This window comes from Punica granatum, chromosome 2, assembly GCF_007655135.1.
Source record: "Punica granatum isolate Tunisia-2019 chromosome 2, ASM765513v2, whole genome shotgun sequence".
NCBI classification, from domain to species: domain Eukaryota; kingdom Viridiplantae; phylum Streptophyta; class Magnoliopsida; order Myrtales; family Lythraceae; genus Punica; species Punica granatum.
Genome location: NC_045128.1, coordinates 32,835,571 through 32,861,461, shown reverse-complemented (window position 1 = coordinate 32,861,461; position 25,891 = coordinate 32,835,571). Strand labels below are relative to the sequence as shown.

The window sequence follows — 25,891 nt, the reverse complement described above, 5'->3', positions numbered from 1 at the left end:
TTGAGCATTAATTCCGTCTATCAAAATGGTCTGACGTACATGTGAGAGTAACAGATTGAAATAGAGGATCCTGATAACAAAAATTTGTTTCGTTTTTGATAGGATGCAAGCTTCTCCGGTCCTTCTGAAAATGATAAAATCACTTCAATTTTCGAGTTTCTACAAGCCATTGGATCAGCTTCTGATGATAAAATATGCATTAAAAAGTGGACCTGATAGAATAATGTGTTACCTTTTGCAAGTCAGTTCAATCAACTTTCTAACAGTTTCATTTGAAGGAATGGCTAAATGTTCTACTGGAACAATCTCGAGTGTTCTTTTGACAGCATAATCAGTTATTTCAGCTATATAAAATCGTAAAGCTACTCCATTCAACCAGTCCTAGAAACCACGTATGGAGTGAATAGGCATAAGTTTAAGAGCCCGGGGTCTGATTGAACTGGAAAGGAATTTCGAGAATGAGATGTCTCTACTACTCCTCTGTGTTATTCAAAAGGTTCATACAGCATCTCAAGAATCCAAGACATGCCATAAGTTTTTGAACATGAAAATCAAAAATTCAAAAATTGCTAATACATCTTTACAATACTTGAGCGGCAAGAGAAGCAAAAAAGCACTCCATGCAGATAAGTTGCAGAGAAGCCTTCTAGTGGCCTCGACGAGACTGAAAAACACAAACAACATTAAGGGAATTAATCCAATATATGTGGCTCGAAAGGTGAAGAGGGAGGGAAATATAGCGCTGCGTGTTTCCTACCTCCAATTCTTCAGACAAATCCTTCACCTTCTCAGCGATCTCTTTTTTCTTTTGAGCAGCTGAAGCAGGAGATTATAAGAAAAATGATCAGCTATCAAGCAGATTTTCCCGGTAACAATCAGTAAAATGTCCGATGGTTAAGTAAATGTAAAGCAGAAGCATTTACCTATATTAGCCACCTCTTCCATTCTCTTTGATGTCCTCACGGCAAATCTCTGAAAAGCAGGGCTGCAAGCACGAGCATGCAGTAATTAAAAAAACTGAGATAACCTCATCTCTTAAAAAGAAGTTCCCAGAAATTTTACGGCATATTATACCAGTGAAGCAGGAATAAAGAAAAAGAATGACACAAATTGAGACAACGAGAACTTATGTCATTTGGTGCAACATAGAAGACAACGGGATCCAACAGAAGCAAATATCAACCTCGCAACAAATAACATGGGAAAAGGAGAAAAATGTAAACTATCTTTTAACCAAACAAAGACCTTAAATTCTCTCACAGCACGCACTGTGTTTCATCGAATACCAAGAAGATAATTCGATATCTTAACCAATCTATTGAAAGAAGAAGTACGAATGAATTATTATAAGACTACAACAACAACAGCAAACTTTACCGATCACGGCAATGTCACTAACACCCATTGCCAAAAGGTACTATCTTCTTGTAAGTACCCAAAAGGTCTGTTATCAGATATGGGCACGACTTAACCTATTTCTAGCATTTCTACTCTTGCAAAGCCACACCAAGTTCAATCTATTACTAATGCGAACGGCTAAAATCAATAAAGCCTCCCCCATTTCGACGGCTATCACTCTAGCCTTACAACCCATTTTCAGCCATATTCACACGCACACGATTGGGCGTAAGCTGATGCCAACAAATGCTGGGGTCATGCGCATTGGACGGCTTAAACATATGCGCATACTCGACATGGAGCAATCGAGGCAGCAAAGAATGAGGCTTTGCGAGGGTGACCAATACCTATTGGCGAGCCCATTGACGACTAACTCATTAACAAGATATTGCATCACTCTGCCCATAAAGTTCCCTCCAGCCATTTTTCCCCGTAACCTCTCCCCTCCTCAGCCCTTCGACCAAACTGCGATAACACTGAGCCTGCGGAGGATCGAAACACAGTATCGGTCAAGGATTCCTCCCAACAATCCATCAAATTGTAGAGCTCGAAAATAAGCGGAAAATAAAAATCAAACCTTTACCAAAAACTTGAATTACGCAAGCCAAGATACTGATCAGGGGAACGAGGAACCGTTGATTCACCGCCCTTAAGTTGATCAAGGAAGATCAAGTCAATTGCCTGGGAAGAAGATTTGGCTAAAAACCCTAATTCAGGGGGACAGCAGAGAGCTGGCCCGACCGAAATAGATGACGGTGTTCGTTAGGCTTCCGTTGGAACTTAGAGCAGGAGAGAAATAGGAATAGACTTCTGTTAGTGACAGAGTTGAAAATTTCAAAACAGTCCCTATTCTTCAAGAAATGTTGCGACAGAGTCCGGGATCAGGCTACGTTGACCGGGACGGGATCGATCCTTCCAGAAGGAACAAACGCTCACGTGTACACAATTTTCTCCTTAAACTCCACGAGAAAATAGGAAGATCAAAACATAGAACTTTTAGATTACAATACTTCTTACCTATTAAAAGACAAAACTTATTTACTTAAGAAATTGCTTTTTTTTTTTGCCATAAAAAAAGTGAGAGAGAATTGCATGTTGAAATTCGTTGTCGAATAGCTATCCATATATTTCGCGAGGTTATGGAGTCAAGTAAGTCTGTGAATAAATAGGACATACAGATAAACTAGAAACGAGAGTGTATTGTGAAGAATGTAAGGAAACTGAAAGACACTTAAATCATCGAATAATCTCTAATCAAGCATTGTTATAACCTATTTTATAACTCCGTCATTGCTTTGATTTGATTTAGTAATATGGATAGTCTAATTACAGATAAATTCGTGATTTTATCTGGTCCTAACTCGATGTGACATATCAATATAGATCCTTACATATGAGAGTAAAGTATTATTATTCGAAGTATAAGAAATTTCTCATTATGTTTTCTCTTATTTCAAAACCAGTAAATGATAATAATAGTCATTAGTTGTTTGGTTGATGGAATAAACAATAAACGTTTGTTTATTTTTTTGTTCAGCAAATAAGTCATTTTCATTCCATTGGAAATGCTATTATGCTTATATTCTATATTTTGTTCCATTGACAGTGAACTTGAGGGGATAGCAAGCAAACAATGAAAACTCTTGCATCATTATAATTAATTAGATTCACAAATTATATATAATTATGTTATATTTTATTTTATGATAGTTGACTACATTGTGTTAATATCATATTACATCTATGGGGAAATTCTAATATGATTTGATTTTACGATATCACATTTAGTATTTTGAGTTCTAGTGTTTAGTACTTTATTTCAAGTAGTTAATTTTTGTAATTAGTACAAATATTTTTTTTTTTGCTTTCAATTTCAAATATTTAGTGGTTCAATTTAAGTACTTAGTATTTTGTATAATATATTACAAATAATAAAAGTACTAAATGCTTGAGTTAAAATACTAAACACATGAACTGAAATGTCAAACAGGTTACCGTGACATCAAGTCATGCTAAAATTATCCTTGCATCACATACTGAAATGCAAATATGAAAAATCAAATAAAATCAAACCAACCACCAGCACGGTAGTCTAGTAGTTAAGCTCCAAGCGTTTTATTTGAACATCACGAGTTTGAACTTCACTGAGGACGTAGAGCTCGCCACTATGTGAGTATATTATGGGATAGCAGTGACGATTCATAATGCTTGATCCAGTGGGTCTTGGACTTAATTTTCTGTGATAGTCATGTTCCCTTAATTGGGGTAATCACAGCAGGTCAATAATCCGATCTAGATTTTTATTCATAAAAAAGAAACAAATCAAATCAAACCAAATTAACAAGGTAAGTGCTAATCATCACTTATATTTGCAATGGAACTATGGAACTTGTAATTGCTTTATTTGATTTGCCAAAATAGCCATCATACAATTGCTGATCAAGAAAAGGGGTTGAATCAAATTGCCCATCTTTTGGGCCCCACAAATTTCTCTGATCCCTTTGACTGGAAATCTGGTCTCATGATCAGCGCACCGTAATCAAATGGGCTTAACCAAGACCAAAATTCCCCAACATATGCCTTCTTCCTAACCCCCCCAAAGTAAAGCAATAACAAGCTAAGGAAAAAAAAAAGGGAGAAAATTAGTGACAATTACAAGAGAAATTACAGCCGAAGTTTGATGGAATTGATGTGTACCTCCCCACAGAAGAAAAAAAGAAAAGAATCCCAAAAATTTTTGATTTCGCCAAGTGTCAAGATCGGGAGACGATACGAGCATAGAGGAACTCGTTCCATGTGTCCGGCAGCCCGGGGAGGCACCAGTGGATGCAGTCCGCGTATGTGGCAGGGTCGGCCTGCTGCTCGGGCGTCAGCATCTTGCCCTGACGGATTGTGTAGACCGATGTGTGGGCGTCCTTCCTGAACTCCGAGAGGGCAGTGATGTTGTTAAAGTAGACGGGGACCTTCATTGATCGCGTGATATTGCTTGCGATCACAAACAGCCTGCGGTCCGTGCCCACCTCCGGTGGAGTCGTCGTGTTGAGGATCGGCATGGTCTCTTTTGCACATTTTATTCCATCGGGGTTGTCCCAATCCAAACTCCTATAATCACATTTCATTATTATAAACATGATAAGATATTATCGTAAAAGTTATATATATATATATATACAAAAACAACCAGACGTATTATTATGTATCAGAAATCAATATGTCAAGATATCATATTGGTATATTATCTTATTTGCATGTGTCTGTATTTAGTTCAAGACTACGCTGTCGGCATAAACGAAATAAATTTTCCGAAGGCGGATAGTGGTTTACCCAACCGAGGATTAGAAGAAAACCAAAAGCTAAACAATCATTCGAGGGGTCCACAGTAAGTGAAAGTAACCACCCAAACACTACCTAACGTATATATCGTGCATAACTCTAAGGAATTTGACCTAATGATAAGGAGGAGTTTAAGTATTCATCCGATCCCGAATTCGAAACCCCTTGGAGCCACCAGAGCGCTTTTAGCGTGATTACCCGTTCCGCGCGCTACCGAGAGTTCACGGAACCTCAGGGATTAGTTGGGCAAAGCTCGGACATCCCGGGTTAGCAAAAAAAAAAACGTACACATAGTGCATATGCTTTGCAAAACGACGTCGCAGCTGAGTCGATCAGAAGATGTGCATCTTACTTGATGTGAAGAGGGGACATGCTGCTGAAGAAGACTTGTGTCCTGTTTGGATCAATGTTTTCCTCGACCCATTTAGACCATGTCCTCAACACTCTACCATAAGCCATCGGCCGTTCGATCTCGTCGTACTCTGTTGATCCTTCATCGAACGATCCCCGCCTGTTGTCCCGACAGCACAAAATAGGACGTACCGGGAAATTTCAAGAAATCACTCGAGATGGCACATTTATGCGGTCAATTACTAACCTATGCTCAGAAGTCGCGATACTTACAAGACTTTCATGTTGGCCGTGTTCATCCACCAGATGTACGTGTTAAAGATCAGGTAGTCCACCCCCTTCCAGTTCTGCCCGTGCTTCTCTATCGACTCGGGCATGATGATCCGGTTCAGGATGCTGTGCATCGTCGGGTCGTCCGAGTTTGACTCCACCAAAAAGGGGGCCCAGTAGAACTCGACTGTAGCATTATAGTCCTAGAAAAATAGACAACAACATTAACAAACATTTTAGGATATATATTAATTAATATAATATGATTAAATTGGGTTAAATTAAGTCGAATAAAATTACCTCAAGTCGGACGACAGAGAGGGAACCCGACTTGTTCAAGCTCTTTCTTCCCGGGCGCACGACAGACTGAGCCATACATACCATAGACTCCCACTGGTTCCGATTCAGTGAGTCCCCAACAAACATCAGCCTCTTGTTCCTCAGTTTCTGAAGCAACAACCTCGCCTTGAACCTTCGCCGAAAAACCGAAAACATCATTAACATACCTGAAACGAACATATATATATATATATATGATCGGGTGATGTCGGATGCACATTGTGCTTGTGCAACAGATGGTCTATACTCGGACCCGAAGACCACCCTTCCCTAAGGATCACATATTCTAGTCTTAAAATCACTGGTTTTCGACATGCCAAATCTAAACATACGAATTCACGTAAGTTCTCAAATTGAATACCGAAATTTGAATGTCGAATATAGAATTTCATGATTTTCTTTTTTCTTTTTTTGGGTGAGCTTACTTGGGGAGAGAGCAATCTCTGGGCTGCCATCTCCAGTTCTGGTACAAGGAGTCCTTCCTCCCATTCCTCAAGCAAGTCACCTGAGCCGTGAGGAACTCGCACTCATCTTCCTTATACAACGGGTGGGTGACATTATCAAACACCCACTCCCCGTTGAAAAAGTCACATTCCTCCGGTGGCAACTCAACATCTTCTAACAAGTCCTCCTCCTCCTCTTGAATAATCTCATTGCTTCTATCACTACCCGTCAGCCGCACCCCGCGGCCCGGTCCTGTGTTGTCATTCTGCTCGAGCCCTGTGCCCTCCTCCTGGGCTTTGCCGCCGGGCCGCGAGAAGGGGAACTCGGCGATCGACTTCACATCCTCGTTGTACATGAATGCCCCAAAGAGACATATCGAGAACACGACCACGAAGATGGGGAGGTTGTTGCCCTTCTTCGGGCCACCGAAGTGCTTCATCGCCACGGTGTCGGACGGGAACAAGGGCGTCTTCCGGCGAGGAGGCTGCATGGTGGAAGGAATACAGCAAAGATATCAAGAACAATGATGGATGATGATGATGAATGGGATATTGTGGAGAAAAGATACTATTGAGCAAAGCATACGCCTGGGGGAGCCTTGGAATGTATAGGAGAGGGCTTGTTTGGGTTTGGTGAGATGGTTTTGTCTCGGAATGAACTTAACTACTTATTAAGGGTCTTCTTTGTTGGTGTGTGGATGGAGAGTTGTCCTTCTCACATTCTTAATACGTTTTTTGTTACTTCTAATAAATCCTCACGGGAGCTAACTACTTAATTTCCCCCACCAGATACCCAACAAATCAATTATAAATACACATCTTATTATACAATCTGTAGGCATCCGTCGGTCTCAAAAATAATACCGCATAAAACTGTATTCTCGATGAATTTCAGCTTGATTAGCTAGGTGCCAATTATATATGCGATTGCCTGCTATGGTATTGTATTAGTATGATAATAAATATATTGAGAGTGAAAGTGGAGTGAGTAGAAAACTTGTCTGAGTTGGTATTTTACCTAAGCTATTTTTATTTTACATATATAAGAAAAAATTGTTGTAAGGTGTTATTATGGCAGATGATGTGGTATTGTCTACAAGATATGGTACATGGGAAGCCTTCAAGTTCAAGTAGCTCTATATGACGCATATTGTGACTTTGCTTGGCTCGTAATGGGGAATCGAGATTCCTTGGAATCTCATAAGGTCAACCAAAAGTAGGAATTAGTTCTTCTCAAAAAGTTGCATTAATTGATCTGCATATCATAAGTCAAATAATTAGCACAAGACAGGTTAATTAGTAGATTACCTTTCTATCAGTAAGGAGGATACATTAGTTGTAATTAAGTAATTAAATCACTTTTACCTCATCAAGGCATATGATAACACATCCAAGAAGATGTCATTTATTGAGAAAAGAAGGTGAAATACAGCGGCAGAAACCTTCACTTAGAATCGAGAAAGTTCGAATATTTCACCCTAAAAAAGAAAAAGGTTCGATACTTGTGAAAGTTTCGAAGCACTTTCATTTTTCTATCTTTTTTTTTTTTGGGCTCATGAATATTTCTTGTAAACGGAAAAGAAGATATTGTTTATTGGAAAAGGATCAGCTAGGCACCATTTTAATTGGAAGAGCACACTTCTGATCTCATGTGAGAAATATGGCTGACACAACTGTTCTGTTCGTCCTTTAATTAGGTTGTCAGTCCAAAATCATTTTTAGTCAACTTTAATCGTTTACATATGCAATTAGCCCAACTGAATAAAGTAATAGGGAGGCAAAAAAAGGGGGGAGATTAAGCTTTCCCTGTCTTCAACGACACTGATGATTCAATTCAAAGCCACAAGCAGATCAGGGATTATTAGTTACTTTATGTTTCAGAGAAGTAAGGGCTAAGTAACCTGCCCTTTTTCTTCATTTAGTTTTATCATACAGATATCTCTCTGTCGTTCTGAGTACGAGCACAGTACACCAACAATATCCTATCAAATATACATATACATATTATATATTCAGCAAAAAAAATATACATATTATAAATATCTTGGCTGTGTACTGACTAAGACCCTTTTTTTTTTTTCGGGTTATTGTCATTGGGTTGTTGTTGTTAAGCCTTACAGGTCAGTTTGATGGGTAGGACGTCACTTTTTTTGGAAGCTACGGCAACTCCCTGTTCGAGAGCTTCACTTGAAGGAGACTGACAACAATAGCCAAGCACCTGGTCATTCTCTCGTTCTCTCTCTACCCCCCCGATTATTTGATCTTTTCCGCCGAGTCCATTCCAACCTTTGCAGTGTGTTTGGGAGAGGGAAAATGGAGGAATTTGGACGGGGAGGGAATCCCTTGTTTGGGAAACTTGCATCAATCAACAGCTGTGTTGTGACATTTAAGATCGGGGGCGTCCCATCGACAGAGACCCGCGTCCGGCTTGTCTACAACTAACCATTGCACTAGCCATGGTCTAGCTCGTTTTTTCGAGGCACTCGTGCCCCGAACCGATGGTCGAGCTCGTGTTCGTCCGAGCCGAGCCCGTTCATCTTGAGGTGAGGTGGGCCCAAGCCCGCGAAAAGCGAATTAATTGGACTTCTTAGAATTGCATTTGGGCCGGGATCGACCTAATGGGCTAGAAGGGCCCGGCCCAGATGGGACTGACCAAATTTCATGCAATAGTTTTGGCTTATTGGTTCAACTTAAGGGGCTTGACACAAATTTGGGAATCGGTAGGGCTGGGATGGCTTCATTTTTAGCCAACCTGTCTAGGAAAATATCACTCTCATTGTTCGAATCCACATCACATTTTCGAATTCCTTTAGTAGTGAACCGTGATGGTGTTAGACTTCGAGAGCTCAACTGCTTAAAATAATATAAATAGCATAATCCTGTGAAATTAACTTAAATTTGGCATACAAATCATCGATACTTTCTCTGCAATCTTATTGGAATCATATAAAATCTTATAGTTTGTTGTTTTTGGCCATTCCAATTGACATCTTTTGGTATTGGTCCCCTGACTCGGAATTGAAAGATCCCCATATTCATAGTAAAATATCTCTATCATTCCTCCTCCTTCTTCTTTTTTTTCCTGAGTGAACCACGGGACGAGATCCTAAATATGATAAATAAATTTAAGCAATACAAAGGCGATATCATCAAATAGTAAAGGACCTAGCCCAGAAGTGCAGACAGATAGGTAATGAACCCCTAAAGGAAAGGAAAAAGCAAGGTTCGACAATCAATCCACACATAAGTTCCCTTCTCGATGAGTATGACGAGTAGCGACTGCCCGTCTCGCATGAGCAGCTTACAAACATCCTAAACGAGACTGACTTCTGTTCCAGCCATCTACAAATTGCCTCAGGGTGAGGAAATGCACAACAATTTCAGAATTAACTTCAGGAATGATCTTTCGATAACCATGCGCCCATGCCAACTCGAGGTCAGTTCTATCATGTTATTTTTCATTTTTCTATCCTTTATTAATCCAATAAATTTTTTCTTAACCAAAAAGGCAAAAAAAAAATGAACAACCTATTGTCAACAACCAAACCTCTAAGGAGGCCCAATTAACAGAATCATTAATGCGCATTGGGCCCCCATTACCAACCGGGATTTTTTCAGTAGAGTCCTGCCTTTTCTAGCCACAAAAAATCAAACAAAATAAAGTTAAAATGAAATTAGAGAAAAAGAAAATGGTCTTCATTAATCATTATCTTCTCATATTTATTTATTTTTTCTTTTATATGCCGTCCCTAAAGTCCCATATTCATTTTTCCATGGTATACCATTGTCCACAAAGAACTCGACTCGATACAACCCGTTTGGAAGGTAAAAGCTCATTATTGATAAATTAATGCGAAAACTCGACATGCCATCCATCGCTTGAATTAATTTCTGCAAACAACCGAGGAAATGGGTAAACATAATCGCAATCTTAAATACAGTCCTTCTTTGCCTTAGCTCCAGAATTGATTTTATTCCATCAATTCTTCCCGTTCAATTTTTCAGGGTTTATAAAATCTAGCATTTGTGGTCAATAATCTATACTATATATAAAAAAGTATGACAAGTTTCTCCAATTTTTAATATTTCAAAAATATCCATATACCCTCATAACTTTTTTTAATATCTTTTCGATTTGTGACTTTCGGTTGCTCATTTTCGATATATATATATATATATATATGTATATACATACCGACTCTTTCTATCGATTTCTCATTTTTGACATTTTACTGCTTCACATATCTCTCAACCGAATTAGCCATTCATCACCGATATGTTTGTTCTATTATTATTTCATAACAATTTATAATTTCAAAATTTTGTTGCATTATATGTTCATTTTCAACGTCTGTTATCTCAACATGTTTATACATTCTTTGTCTCATCGTAATGAATCACATTATTATTTTCAAAACTTTCTGCTTCCTAAATTTTTGTTAAAAAATTACATGGACCCTTCGTGAATTTCTATCTTTCTTTTTATACATTTTACTCACACACTTTTGGTGTACTTTGCTAATACGACTTTTTCTCACACACTTTTGACTCTCTATTTATCGTTCATTCTCAATATTTGTTGCCGCACATGTTATATCATGTATTGCTTCAGCTGAGTTAAATAGTTGAGATCTCTTACAATTCCTAAAGTGTTTCTCCAACTTATTTTTTCCTTTTTGTCCTTAGCAAATTAATAATGCTACAATTTTACTATTTATGTAAATAATAATAATACTACTAAACATCACATCTTTTCAATAACATGACATTTTTTCATTCGTTTTAATAGAAAAATTAACTTATACATATTCTTTCTCATAATCTTTTGATTTTAATGCACCCTTTCATAACTCTCCACTATTAAAAACTACCTAATATGTTTTTTCTCATAATTATTCAATCAATTGAACGTATCAAACATGATGTAAATTCTCTATTTAACACTCACGGTTCCTCTCACCTCTTTCCTATTTACATTTGTAATTTTTTTTATTTTCTCTTTCGGTTTTTAATTACTTTTCCTTTTAGTTATTCTTATTTTTTGACTTTGCTAATCAATGGAAAAAAATTTACTGCACTCTCTTTCATCTACCAGAATCCTTTTATTTTTTAGGTTTCAAAAATCAACTTGTACATATTCTTTCTCATGACCTCTCGATTTTAAAGTACCATTTCCTACTTTTTACTAGAAAAACTACCTAGTATGTTCTTTCCCATAATTATTTACTCTGATGAATGTATCAAATATGCAACAATTTCTCCATTGAACACTCACAGTTCGTTTCTCCCATTTCCTATTTACATTTGTATCGATGGATTTTCAAAATTTTTATTAAAAGTTTTTAAACATTATTTCATAGATGGTTATTTCTAATCAGTTATAGATATATATATATATATAATGTGATTAATTCCTTTAATAAATACATAAGAAATTCAAACAATTTTTCGACGAACTTTTCAAAATTTACATTAGTTTCTTTAAAAAGTATTTAAGATATTATACTGTCGGTAATTTGTTTCAAAGTCCCAATCAAATTTTTATGGGATTATATGGATACAAAAGTAAGCATTTCGGAGAATAAAAAGGAAAGAAAGAGAAAAGGAGTTTCAAAGAAAAGAAATACCATATCATTAACTTCTTTTTTATTTAATTTTGTTTTCTCTTATCTTAGATTTCTTATCCTATTCGTCGCCACGATAGTGCATGTGACCACCACCTGATAACAATGTTGCAGAAGCATAGAGTTCTCATGCTGTCAATGTCCTCCCTTCAAGCTCTAGGTATATTTTTGTCATTGCTCCTCAGGATTACGTGTGTAAAAATTGAGAGATAAGTTGCTTGTAATGTAAATCAAATATCGATTATCATTACAATTTATCAGTTTGTAACTAAATTAAATTTACTTTTGTGCCTTATGTGGGATCCAAAGTATATTGTTTGTTTTCTTATTGTATTTATTAAGTATAAATTATAATATATAATATGAATTACTAAAACAATTTTCTTTTTTAAAACTTAAACCTAATCGCTAAGGTCTTTAACTTTCGAAATTTTTTGATCGATTTGATTTGGGTTTTTTTGACTTTCGAGTTATGAGTGTCATTGCAAGATAATTCGTGAAAATAATGTTTCTATTGATTATTTTATACACTTTTATTGAAAATTTGAATTAACTTCTCTATTTTTTCTTGGGTTAATCACCCAAAATAAACATGAATTTTGACACATTTTTCAATTTTTGCACGAACTTTATCTTTTGGCAAAAAATGATACGAACTTTGATTTTCTTGTCACGTTAGGTATGTGTGCCATTTTTCATCCATTTTGTTGACTTAGCGAGAAACGGTGCTTACACGGGTAATAGTGTCATGCCACTTCAGCATAAAATTAAAGGAAAAAAAGTGAGAATGGCATTAATCGAAGAAAGAGTGAACCACTGCCCCCCGATTGGAGTCGCCAATGACCCTAGTAGGCACTAACAAACCTAACTAGGGGATGAGCGAAATCAAGAGAATCCTCAAATTGAGGGTTCTCCCTATTTCGGAGGTGGAGAGGATTCTCTCAATTTTGGCGGGTAGGCTTCGATCCCGCTCACCACCCCTTGATTGGGGTAGCTGAAGCCCTTCGGGATAATCGAAGACCCCAATCGAGCTTACGGTGGCTAGCCGAAACTTTTACTCTTTCTCCGATCAAAGCATTTTTTCTCTTTTTTTATTTTTCTTTAAGTTTTTTATTATTTTTGCTAACATGACTTGACACTATTTGCCACGTAGTCACCATTTTCCGCAACGTCAGTAAAATTGATGAAAAATGACACATATACCTATCTTGACAAGAAAATCAAAGTTCGTGCTTTTTTTGCCAAAAAATAAAATTCGTGCCAAAATTAAAAAGGGGTCAAAGTTAATACTTTTTTGGGTCATTAGCCCTTTTTTCTTTAGGATTTTCTATTGAAATGAAAGATCAAGTAAGAAAATATATCAACAGAAAATATTTCCTTGAAATAAATTATTTTTAATTGCATTAATTTCATTTTTATAAAAATCATTTCTATTATTTTAATCGTACTTATCGAATTTTTATTATTCATACACTAGATTTTGCACTAACGCTATGAGCAGTATGAAAACAAACATGGTTTAAAATGTTGCATTTGTATTTTAATCATTATATATCATTTGTAATTCTACATAGTTATGCTATTATTAAAAAATTTAAAAATTTGTGATAAAATTTTAAAAATAAATTTTTTAGTGAAAGAAAGGAAAAATAACTTAGATTGAGATGGAGATAGAGTGAGAGTTGAAGAGAAATAATTAAAAAGTACAGTGGAAGATGATCACGTGTGAATTGATAGAAAAGCGAGATAAGATAAATAAGTTTAAAATTTGTGTAGTTTTACAGCTTTATTCTTACTTCTGGTATTACTTTTCTTCAACAGAGTAAAAAGTAATTGGGATAATTTCGTAAAATCGTACAAAAATCGATACATATACTTAGATATAGTGATTTGTCATTAGTATGCCAATTTTGTAAATACTTTTTTATGTTATACATATGAAAATATTATTATCAATATATATACACATATATGTTTCCATTGAAATTAATATTATTTATTTATTTTATTAAAATATTTTTTATGAATATTATTAGCTACTTTTGCTAATTTTTATTTTGAATTTAATATTTAAATTTTAATGGGGTCTACTTGGTAGATTCCATGTGCCATGTCTGCAATGTTAGTGTCATGTTAAAAAAGCCCGTTAAAATTGGCAGGAAAATGGTGACATGCTAAACATGATACAAAATTCATAATTTATAATTTTTCATGCAATTAAAAAGGTTAGTGATATAAATGGTAAGAAGACAATTTTTACTTTTTTGGATCACCAATCCTCAAAAAAAATTTATTAACTATTTTTATTTTATTTATTTATAACTTAAAGTAATAACATACTTCTGACTAGAAATGATTACAAATCTATTAAAAAAATACTATTAATTTACTTATAATTTATATATTTCTTTTTTAAAAAAGTTTTCTTAATTTTGAATTCATAAACATCTTGTGACTCATTAATTCTTATATCTTTTTATTATATTGTTAGAGTATTATATATTTTAACCTGATTAAAGAAAATTTTATGTACACGTGTAAATTCACTAATATCAGCAAATAAATAAAAGAAACTAACGTATGGCTGAAAATCAAGGGGCGGCTCTAGGTATATTTTTGTCATTGCTCCTCAGGATTACGTGTGTAAAAATTGAGAGATAAGTTGCTTGTAATGTAAATCAAATATCGATTATCATTACAATTTATCAGTTTGTAACTAAATTAAATTTACTTTTGTGCCTTATGTGGGATCCAAAGTATATTGTTTGTTTTCTTATTGTATTTATTAAGTATAAATTATAATATATAATATGAATTACTAAAACAATTTTCTTTTTTTAAAACTTAAACCTAATCGTTAAGGTCTTTAACTTTCGAAATTTTTTGATCGATTTGATTCGGGTTTTTTTGACTTTCGAGTTATGAGTGTCATTGCAAGATAATTCGTGAAAATAATGTTTCTATTGATTATTTTATACACTTTTATTGAAAATTTGAATTAACTTCTCTATTTTTTCTTGGGTTAATCACCCAAAATAAACATGAATTTTGACACATTTTTCAATTTTTGCACGAACTTTATCTTTTGGCAAAAAATGATACGAACTTTGATTTTCTTGTCACGTTAGGTATGTGTGCCATTTTTCATCCATTTTGTTGACTTAGCGAGAAACGGTGCTTACACGGGTAATAGTGTCATGCCACTTCAGCATAAAATTAAAGGAAAAAAAGTGAGAATGGCATTAATCGAAGAAAGAGTGAACCACTGCCCCCCGATTGGAGTCGCCAATGACCCTAGTAGGCACTAACAAACCTAACTAGGGGATGAGCGAAATCAAGAGAATCCTCAAATTGAGGGTTCTCCCTATTTCGGAGGTGGAGAGGATTCTCTCAATTTTGGCGGGTAGGCTTCGATCCCGCTCACCACCCCTTGATTGGGGTAGCTGAAGCCTTTCGGGATAATCGAAGACCCCAATCGAGCTTACGGTGGCTAGCCGAAACTTTTACTCTTTCTCCGATCAAAGCATTTTTTCTCTTTTTTTATTTTTCTTTAAGTTTTTTATTATTTTTGCTAACATGACTTGACACTATTTGCCACGTAGTCACCATTTTCCGCAACGTCAGTAAAATTGATGAAAAATGACACATATACCTATCTTGACAAGAAAATCAAAGTTCGTGCTTTTTTTGCCAAAAAATAAAATTCGTGCCAAAATTGAAAAAGGGGTCAAAGTTAATACTTTTTTGGGTCATTAGCCCTTTTTTCTTTAGGATTTTCTATTGAAATGAAAGATCAAGTAAGAAAATATATCAACAGAAAATATTTCCTTGAAATAAATTATTTTTAATTGCATTAATTTCATTTTTATAAAAATCATTTCTATTATTTTAATCGTACTTATCGAATTTTTATTATTCATACACTAGATTTTGCACTAACGCTATGAGCAGTATGAAAACAAACATGGTTTAAAATGTTGCATTTGTATTTTAATCATTATATATCATTTGTAATTCTACATAGTTATGCTATTATTAAAAAATTTAAAAATTTGTGATAAAATTTTAAAAATAAATTTTTTAGTGAAAGAAAGGAAAAATAACTTAGATTGAGATGGAGATAGAGTGAGAGTTGAAGAGAAATAATTAAAAAGTACAGTGGAAGATGATCACGTGTGAATTGATAGAAAAGCGAGATAAGATAAATAAGTTTAAAATTTGTGTAGTTTTACAGCTTTATTCTTACTTCTGGTATTACTTTTCTTCAACAGAGTAAAAAGTAATTGGGATAATTTCGTAAAATCGTACAAAAATCGATACATATACTTAGATATAGTGATTTGTCATTAGTATGCCAATTTTGTAAATACTTTTTTATGTTATACATATGAAAATATTATTATCAATATATATACACATATATGTTTCCATTGAAATTAATATTATTTATTTATTTTATTAAAATATTTTTTATGAATATTATTAGCTACTTTTGCTAATTTTTATTTTGAATTTAATATTTAAATTTTAATGGGGTCTACTTGGTAGATTCCATGTGCCATGTCTGCAATGTTAGTGTCATGTTAAAAAAGCCCGTTAAAATTGGCAGGAAAATGGTGACATGCTAAACATGATACAAAATTCATAATTTATAATTTTTCATGCAATTAAAAAGGTTAGTGATATAAATGGTAAGAAGACAATTTTTACTTTTTTGGATCACCAATCCTCAAAAAAAATTTATTAACTATTTTTATTTTATTTATTTATAACTTAAAGTAATAACATACTTCTGACTAGAAATGATTACAAATCTATTAAAAAAATACTATTAATTTACTTATAATTTATATATTTCTTTTTTAAAAAAGTTTTCTTAATTTTGAATTCATAAACATCTTGTGACTCATTAATTCTTATATCTTTTTATTATATTGTTAGAGTATTATATATTTTAACCTGATTAAAGAAAATTTTATGTACACGTGTAAATTCACTAATATCAGCAAATAAATAAAAGAAACTAACGTATGGCTGAAAATCAAGGGGCGGCTCTTTAGTGGTGCATAAAAAAATGCAACTTGGATTTTTTTATTATTTTTATTTTTAAACCGCTCAAATCTTGAAAGATTTGGAGCAGCTTGAGACCGAGAGGAAAAACATGCGAAAATTTATCAGAGAAACAGGGGAGACCCCACATCCCATTTGCCTTTGTCGTGCAAGGATAATAATAATTCATGAAAATTTGACAAATTGCAATTCCACAATTCCATTTTAAATTGTTAGTCCAAACTCTGACGAATAATATTAAATAAAATCCAAGAGAAGTCTCAATTTTTTTCTTCAGACATTAATTATTGGGCATCCCCAAAATTCCACATCCATACTTTGACCTTTAAGCAATTTGGACTTTCAAGTCTCACCATTCAATCTCGTTTTCAGAATTATCTTGTCTTAGCATGAGTTCTTGTTCATCGAGTGCGCGAGAACTTATCCCGTCCCTTTCTCGGATGGTCCCTTAATACCTTTGGATCACCACATCTTTGCTCGTCCGTCCCTCCATCCCTTGATCTCTTTGAACCGACATATTAGCATCGAAGGAGAAGAGTAACTACTGATCTGCAGGACTGATCATTCGATACTTCGACGATAAGGGAGAATTCGGGATATGCAGAACTTATGTTGATTCATGATTCATGATAAATTGTTTACATGAGAAACCAAGATTACATATCAGACGGAAAAGAATAAATAAAACAATATTAGGCCAAATCATAATTGGCTTACAAACTCATCAGCAATTCTCATCCTTCCTGCCCCAAATGAAAGACTAAATAGAAACTAAAGTCTTTCTGGAGTTGAAATCTGGTTTGCTTTCTCTATTTCTGTTTCTCCTTCTAACTTGTTTTACCTATCATACTACGAGATTATCGAAAACGCTTGACAAGAATATAAAGAATATCAAATCAGTCAGCAACTTTATCAGGTGGAGGCGGAGGCGGAAACCGTTCATATTTACGCCACCATCTGCTCGGGTTCTATGTACAGCTGCTCCCCCCAGGGCGAGAACATCTCACGGGCACCTTTCCCGCGATTTATGTATTGTTGGCTCTCCGCCCCCCAGACTCCGGCATTAGCGGGAGGAACATCCTTAACCAGCGTGTTGACCCAGGAAACATCGGGCTCATCCAATGCTGCAGGCCCCATGGAAGCGGCTGTGTTGCTGTTACTCCTGAAACCGAAGGACGCGGACTTCCTGAGTTTGTTGAGCTCGTCTCCATGAACGCCCCAGTCCAACTTCCCATTGGGTGAGGCCCAGTCTGAGAAGTTAGAGGGCTTAATTGGGGCAGGAATGGAATTCTGAGTCATTGCACCTCGGTCGATGAAGCTCTGGCTCCGCTTGGTCATGGCGGCGGATCGGGAATTCATGACTGCAGTTGCCACGGCACTGGAGGAGTCAAATCCGAAAGGAGGAGAGTGCTTCCTTACAGGTGATGAAGGAAGATTATTGCTTGGGTAGCTCGAGCGGCGGATCTGAAGCCCGGTAGGAGACTGCAACTGGGTTGGTGTCGACTGTTTCAGGGACATTCCTTGCAGTTGAGACAGCATAGGAGAATCAATGGACCCAAAGATGTCATCAAGGTTAGTGGGCTTTAAATCTCCCGATAGAGCAAAGTGCGAGGGTGAGGAGAGACGAGGTATCTCTTCCATCAACTCCATCTCCAGGCCCAAGTCCCTGGCACTCAGAGCGGTCTTCAGTCTGCTTCCTGGGAGCTGCAGGGTCGGTGGGGTGAGCTTTACCTTGTTCTGCCAAAGGTTCGCGCTCTTCGGGGATGGAGATGCCCCTGCCAGGGGAGACATGGGTGGCGTTGAGGTGGCAGCAGGCAACCCAAGAGAGATCGCGGGGATGGAGCCCATGTCGAGGGCACCAGCGGAATAAGATTTTGGTGAAGGCAAGGCGGAGCCTGTGGAGGCATATACAGGCCTCAACTCCTCAGGCCTGTGGGCAAAGAAGCAGACCTTCCGGGAGCAGCCAGTCTCATCCTTGCAGAGACGAGTCCGGTATTGGGCAGGGTGGAGCCACGACTCGAAGACCCCGTGGGCATACTCACACGAGTCCCCTTTTGGGCATGACCCCCCCTTTCGGAACTCGGGGCATGGGACACAGGTGTAGGGATACTTCCTTGGGTCCCGCCTCCTTGCGTTCTCCCCTGGGTGCACGAACGGACACTCAGTCCAATCGTGGGAATAGGCCCTGGAGCATGGCTTCACCTTGAAAGTGTACATTCTAAACTCATCCGTGCTGAAAATCGCGTTGTTTATGTCAGGAAGGGAAATATCAACTGGGTATTCCTTTTTCGAGGCCACCTTCTCTTCTGCATCAGATTCAGAGCTTGAATCCACAGCTTCCCCATCAAGACTCCTGTGACCTCCCAGCAATAACTCCACCGCCTTCCTCCGAGAAGAATAGCAGTTTGACTTGAAGGAAGAAGCAATTACATCGATTGGTTTGTTTCCATTCCCATCTACACAATTAACATCAGCAGAAGCATCGAGCAACAGCTTCACGGCCTCGACTGAGGAGCCTGACCCACCGGCAACCGCACAGTGAAGGGCGGTTACCTTATCAGATCCACAAGCTTGACTGACATCGATTCTCCCCGTCCCAAGCATGTACTTCAAGACCCTAATGCTCCCAAACAAGGAAGCAATCATGAGAGGAGTCCTCTCCTCAAACCCCATCTTCTTCGAGCCGATTCTTCGGCCGTACCACAACCCGGCCCCATCGATATCACAACCCTTCTCTTCGACCTCCCTCTTGAAGTCCAGGAGACCATCCGAGGCAGCCAGTTCAAGCAAGAGCGAGCCTTTTGCGGGCGACCCGTCGTTCTTCTTAAGGTATTCACCGTCCATGGTGGAGATTGAAAGGCAAAATTGTACCTTTGAACCAACCCGAGTTCTGCACAGATGCAAGAACAGAGCTATTTTAGTTAACTGTACCACGAGCCAGTTGCAAGATCAACAACAAACTGATAAAACAAGATGTGGATTGCAAGATCGAACCAGACATCAAGGCTGATTAAAAACATATAAAGAGGAACCGACTAGATATAGATAATTTACAGCTAGAAATGAGGAAAATACAAAGCATGTGATTCCAAATTCCCCCCAAAATCAGATTCTTTTTCTCACCGGCTCCCCTTGAAACCAAGAACAAGAAAACAATACCCGAATTAAAAAATCAACACAAAACCACACAAAGGAACAGGTCCTAATCCAGTTCTCAGTTCTCAAGACATCGCTGTCCTTCGACAACTACGAAGAAACGGGAGCACCCCACCAGCAGGAACCGTGCAAAGGATCGACCCACAAACAAAGCACGAGCAAAAACCAGAACTTTAATCCAAGAAACTGAACCCGCGACCGCCATCCGCAAAACCCACCAAGCAATCACCGAAATTCAGCAGAAAACACACATCGCTGCACGCAATCACTCACCTTTTGGGGTCAGTGTTTGTGGGTCAGAGACCAAGACAGAGTGAGGGGAAGGAATGAGCTGAGAAGAGGAGAAGACCTCGACTTGAAGGTATTGAGGAAGGGGGTAAGGATTGGGGGCTCCCTTTTATGGCAGGAGATTTTCTCAGAGGGGAAGAAGGTGGAAGGAAAGTGTGACTTTTCTTCGGCTCCCTTTCTCCTCGGTCAAAGTCAAACCTTCAAAGCGAGGGAGAGAGGGAGGAAGAAGGCTACTTCGCTATCGGGGGAGGAGGAGGAGGACGGAGGGGGATCGTTCGCTTGTTTGCGAATGAAATGCAAATTAAGATGAAATGCAAATTGCAGTGCAAATTGCGAATTGCAGCTGTGCAGAGTGGGACCCGCCGCCCCCCGTCAATATCTAACCCCCTTCAACGGGTAGCTCGTCACCCGTGAGAGCACTGTGCTCAGGCCCACGCGCACTGTTGCTCGTCTCTTCGACTCTCCTCTTGGGAATAAAATAAAGATAAGATTTCAGTGCCTTTGAACGAGGAGGAAATCTTAAATAGCCGTACCGCGACAAAAGAACTTGTCAGATTATATGATTGAGAAATACTTATAGGAATTACTCTATTGATTATTGATTTATTACCACCATTGAATTCATCGCACGTTAGAGGAAGCAAGGCATTATATTCTAGTTTTTCAGTCAATAAGTCCCACGAGCTCTTACTTAGAGACAAAGTTTTTTAATGATGGGCTTTCTTTCCTAATTCATTGGACTAGTACTAGAAGTACGTAGTCCAGATGAGCAACAATAAACGGTAGAAAAATATTTCTTCTGTCTTGACTAAAATTGAAATTTGTCACGAGTGAGGAATACGTGAATGTGAGAAAAGAAAAGAATTCTTCCATAAAATTTTTGGATATCATTTCGAATAATAATATTTAATCGAGTGTTTATTAAAGAATTCTTAAATTTGAGCATAGGTCTTTTATGAACCTCGATTAACGGACATGATACCATAAGCTGGTAAGACCAACATGAAAGTGGTATTTTGAATTAATTCATGCTAAATAATCTCATCTCTATTTATTTGTCTCAATTTCCAAAAACAAGAAATAAATACTACCTCATAATTAAAGGAGGGTGTAATAACTTAATGTAATGGCACGTGCTTTCGCTTTGTAATTAAGAGATTACATATTTGATATTCATTGAAAAATTATCAATTTCTTTTTATTCGTAATTAAGATTTTATTTTATCAATAAAAAGCTTTTATAGTAATAATAAGAAGAATAATAAGAAACATGGTGGTATTTGCCATGTTTATTCAACGGGATGACCCGACCTTTGTAGGACTCTTATCGTGCCATCAATCAATCTATAAACAATATATCATCGTTTCAAGAAGAAGAAAAAGAACCCGTGGGATGGCGAGCTAGAAAGAATAGACAAGGGGGTACGTCCGTGCCGCAGACGCGCGGGGGATCGAGAGTGGGTCATGGGAGCAAAGAGTGAGAGAGAGAAAGATATAGTAGATAATAAAAAACGGAGAGGGGGGCCCACATGAGGACCGAGGTTGAATTTCCGACCTGTCACAGCACAGCACACAGCACATAGACACGCTAAGCGCGTTAGCAATTTCTTTTAGGTGGGTGACAGGATATGCCCGACTGACTCATCCTTCCACTTCCCTTCCGGCCTTCCCCCTTCCTCATTGTCCTTTCTTTTTTTTTTTTTTTTTTCTTTTTTAGTGTGAACTCTAAGTGTACGAAAATACACTAAGCACTCGTCCACAAATTCAATTCGATCTAGATAGATTCACTAGTGAGTATAACCCTTTTAATTTTTTTTTTCTAACTCAAATTCAAAATCTTACTAAAAAGAATGAGAGCTGAATAATTTAAACCAACTCCAATTATTATTGAGTCTCTTATTAGTATTTCTCACCCCTTATGTCTAGTGTTTTCACACTTTTTATTTATTTATTTATTCCCTTCTCATCAGAGTTATTTCACAAAAACTTGCCATGGTAATGAAGAAGGGAAAAAAGCACACTTAGAGAGTGCAGTATAATAGAGAGTTGTATGTTGCGTTCAGGAAGGATGAATCGCCCCGGAAATGAATCTATTGATTCTCTCCCAATTGATTGGACCGTAGGTGTGATGATTTACTTCACGGGTTTTGCCAAGGAAAAGAATAGAACAAGCATCTAACTCCTTCATGCATGCTCCACTCGACTCGAGGGATATAACTCAGTTAGTAAGGCTTCGCTCATGCAATTGGGTCATTGCGATTACAGGTTTGTTCATTTTTGTTTTAATTTATTAATTTACCATGACATCTTGTCATAGTGATACATTTGGTACTTTTAATTTAAGTGTTTAATATTTTAGTTCAAGTATTTAATATTTTATACTCTTCATAACGAATAATAAAAATAATAAACACTTGAATTGAATTATTAAGCACTTGAACTCAAAATACCAAAAGTATCTAGTGGTTCAATATCGTGTTAGAATTTCCCAAATTTCATTTATTCATTTAATTTATTTATTTATTATTCATTTTATAGAATCTCACGGAATGAATGAATGACATAATGAACATTATAGAAGAATAATTCAATTTGACAAACTTCAACCCATAGAATCTTTTAACGTAATGAAGTTAAAATTAACTTCACTTTATTGTATTTTTTCCTCAATTTAATAATATAATCATATATATTTTTATTTTTTTAAAATTCTCTCATACACTTTTATTATCTATTATTATAATTAATTTTTGGGTTTATTGCACCATATGCCATAACGTTGACAGATATTCTTAGATTTATCCCAATGTCATTTTTTTGCCTGAGATATCTCAACGTTACTATTTTTATTTCACCAACTATCCCCTGGGGGCTAGATAGTGATATCAAATTAGAAACGTTGGGATATATCAGGCAAAAAAAGACGTTGTGATAGATCTAATAATATCTGTCAACCTTAAGTTATATGATGTAATATGCTCTTAATTTTTTAATACTAAATTTTTTAAACTATTCAACACTTTTTTATCAATTTAACAACACAATTATTACTTTTTTTTTAATTTTCCTTTTCAAATCTACTCGTACTTTTCCCAACTGCTTTTGTCTTTATCTTTTCAAATCAAATTAAATCAAAATAAATTAAACGTAACGTCATCATGCTTTTGAATTTTTTCCTTTGGGATATATGAACATGATGATAATCTTGTCTAAACTCGGTCTGAATTAAGTTCATTAACACATTTCGTTGTAATATGAAATTAGTTCGAAAAAAGAAAAAAGAAAAGCCCATGCAAATGCATTAGGCTTAATTACATAAAAAATCACAATCTTTGTATTTTTTCTTAAATATGGCAGGATATTTAGAAATGCACAATTTTTGCATTTTTTCCCTAAATGTAGCATGACTTTTAATGAGTAGCATATAAAAGCACGACATTTGCATTTTTTTCCTAAATATAGCACGATCTTTAAGTTTAGTTGTGTATTTAGCATAATGTAAATTATGCAATCAAATTGTAACAATAACAGTTAACGTAGAACTAACGGTGTCACGTGACTGAACGTGATTGAACGAGTAAATCCCACATGATTGGACGATAACAGCTAATATGGATCTAACGGTGTCAGGTACTACTCGTTCAATCATGTTGTGCCACATTGCATCGTTAACTCCCGCTAGCTGCTATCTTTACATTTCACTGAATAATTGACGTCATGCTAGAATTTTAGCTCAACCTGAAAGTCGTATATTTTTGTGTTATTTTTTAAAAGTAGTGATATATTTATGAAAAAATGCAAATGTCATGCATATATATGCTACTATGTAAAGGTATTGTTATATTTAGAAAAAATGAAAATGTCGTGCTTTTTTGTATTATTTTTTAAAGAACATGCTATATTTAGAAAAAATTATAAATGTCATATTTTTTTTTGATGTAATTAACCCAATACATTATACATGTTTCATGGATTTCCCAAATATATAAAGTTGAAATGCTCTTTCCATAAAGAGTTCGTGTAAGAAAAAGAAAAGCCCATCAAATACATCATAGATTTCCCAAATATGAGTGTATAATTGTATTTAGCAACTTGATTAACCTTTTGCATTAAAAAGGAAAAGAAAAAATATATAAGTAAAAGCTTTTCTATTTTTGGGTAGAAGTGATCCATTCTTAATTAACAAGCATTTTTCTCTACCAACATGAATTATTTTAAGTGATTCCGTACTTATTTAATTTAAGTAGGATCTTATGTTCGTTTCTTTTGAGTAAAAAAAATTCATATTGTGAGAACTTTACGCCATTAATGAATCAATTAAGCTTAAACTAAATTAATAGGGCTCGTTAAGTTTCCAAATACTATATTACGCCTCGAAAAAAGTCATTTTTTTCTCAACCCCTTAAATCCTTGATCAGAAAAACAAGCTGGAGAAAGAAACTCTCTCGATAGTTTGGATAGTGCGATTAGTTTGTGCCAAATTCAAGGACACTGACGATTATATGTAAATATAGAAGATTATATATATAAAGATACATAAGATTGTTACCAGGTCCCAGTCCTGTAACCAACCTACACGAGTCACGTTAATCATCATCGTACTTGCTAGATTGAGAAGTTCCAAATTATTCATTGCATTACATTACCTTTTGGACGACACTTGTGGCTGCACATAGCCAGTTTGCCCCCGACGTTTTAAAATCTTTAAAAAATTTAAATGTTTAAAAAACGTCGTTCTGATAAATTTGAATGAAAATAATATTTTAAACAGTTTCCTATACATGCGTTGCAGCGTCATCTTTTTATTAGAAAAGTGGCGCTATAGCAACGTCTAGGATGAATTCTCTCTATGTTTGGATGGTGTAACGGGCTGCCCGATCCACGTACACTCTCACCGTTAGATGATTCAAGCGATTCAGTATTTGTTTCATTTAAATAAGATTTTGAATTTTCATTTTTTATTAATGTGAAAAATTTACGCTGTAAAAATTTTATTTTATAATGGGTTGATTCGACTATACTAAATTAATCGGATTCAAATTGAATTTCGGATGACAGAGTCGACACCAAGAAAAGGGTCATATTAGCTTTTTAATTAGCAGAGATGATAAAGTTTCCCTTCCGATGTTTAAAAGACGCGTGGATCCCAATACAGCAACGTGTTAAAATTGATGGTGGTGGACGACATCCCTCTTGCATATCTTGTCTTATTGCAAGTTGCAGCAGTGTACTTGTTCTCTTGAGCGCACTCACTCCAATATGTAACACCTTTTCGTCAGTGGGCAGTGAGAGTTCGCATGACGATTGCAAAATTCATTATTTATTGCGTTTAGAACATCCGTCCGGACGTGTTGATATTAAGAAAAAAAAAATCCCACAAAAAGAAAGAAAAAAAATCAATATGCATAAGAATTTTTTCGGACAAAATTCGAGAAATTCTTTTGGTCTCGAGGCCGGACCATCTAGGAAAGCCTCAGGACTTTCGGATTGGAGGTATGCCTCCTAAATGGTGTTTCCCGAGATTTGATGGTCGATTTTGATATTCGAAATGTTTTTAAAATTGATTGAAAGAGTTCAAAAAAATGTTAATTATCTGTTGAGTCCATGTCATTTTTTGAA

At 36.2% G+C, this 25,891-nt stretch overlaps 3 protein-coding genes across 4 annotated transcripts; all 3 read right to left on the bottom strand.

The window, feature by feature from the left end:
* Positions 1 to 431: 431 nt before the first annotated feature.
* LOC116195512 lies at positions 432 to 2,181 on the bottom strand. 2 transcript variants are annotated; one of them, XM_031524753.1, is made up of 5 exons: positions 1,976 to 2,181; positions 1,746 to 1,880; positions 924 to 985; positions 758 to 816; positions 432 to 664 (listed from the first exon to the last, which is right to left on the bottom strand). In XM_031524753.1, the coding sequence occupies exons 2-5, from the start codon at positions 1,820 to 1,822 to the stop codon at positions 647 to 649; spliced, it is 216 nt and encodes a 71-aa protein (XP_031380613.1). In that variant the 5' UTR covers positions 1,823 to 1,880; positions 1,976 to 2,181; the 3' UTR covers positions 432 to 646. The 2 variants fall into 2 exon arrangements, with proteins under 2 accessions (XP_031380613.1, XP_031380614.1); XM_031524754.1 differs by having other exon boundaries at positions 1,982 to 2,181.
* A 1,585-nt stretch (positions 2,182 to 3,766) lies between these two features.
* LOC116193794 (protein ESKIMO 1-like) lies at positions 3,767 to 6,764 on the bottom strand. The gene is made up of 5 exons (XM_031522541.1): positions 6,117 to 6,764; positions 5,653 to 5,824; positions 5,356 to 5,555; positions 5,084 to 5,242; positions 3,767 to 4,500 (listed from the first exon to the last, which is right to left on the bottom strand). Exons 1-5 carry the CDS (start codon positions 6,623 to 6,625, stop codon positions 4,152 to 4,154), a joined length of 1,389 nt encoding a protein of 462 aa, XP_031378401.1. The 5' UTR covers positions 6,626 to 6,764; the 3' UTR covers positions 3,767 to 4,151.
* A 10,661-nt stretch (positions 6,765 to 17,425) lies between these two features.
* LOC116195536 (zinc finger CCCH domain-containing protein 29) lies at positions 17,426 to 20,462 on the bottom strand. Its single transcript, XM_031524787.1, has 2 exons — positions 20,258 to 20,462; positions 17,426 to 19,718 (listed from the first exon to the last, which is right to left on the bottom strand). Exon 2 carries the CDS (start codon positions 19,670 to 19,672, stop codon positions 17,774 to 17,776), a length of 1,899 nt encoding a protein of 632 aa, XP_031380647.1. The 5' UTR covers positions 19,673 to 19,718; positions 20,258 to 20,462; the 3' UTR covers positions 17,426 to 17,773.
* Positions 20,463 to 25,891: the final 5,429 nt, after the last annotated feature.

Bases quoted from the DNA above. Each gene is read 5' to 3' on its own strand.
- LOC116195512 (XM_031524753.1), bottom strand. From the start codon at position 1,822: ATGGCTGGAGGGAACTTTATGGGCAGAGTGATGCAATATCTTGTTAAT. The intron at 986-1,745 runs GTATTGGTCACC...TCGTGCTTGCAG, and splicing joins GTCAATGGGCTCGCCAATAG to CCCTGCTTTTCAGAGATTTG. The intron at 817-923 runs GTAAATGCTTCT...CTCCTGCTTCAG, and splicing joins GGAAGAGGTGGCTAATATAG to CTGCTCAAAAGAAAAAAGAG.
- LOC116193794 (XM_031522541.1), bottom strand. From the start codon at position 6,625: ATGCAGCCTCCTCGCCGGAAGACGCCCTTGTTCCCGTCCGACACCGTG. The intron at 5,825-6,116 runs GTAAGCTCACCC...TTTTCGGCGAAG, and splicing joins AGAGATTGCTCTCTCCCCAA to GTTCAAGGCGAGGTTGTTGC. The intron at 5,556-5,652 runs GTAATTTTATTC...CTATTTTTCTAG, and splicing joins TCTCTGTCGTCCGACTTGAG to GACTATAATGCTACAGTCGA.
- LOC116195536 (XM_031524787.1), bottom strand. From the start codon at position 19,672: ATGGACGGTGAATACCTTAAGAAGAACGACGGGTCGCCCGCAAAAGGC.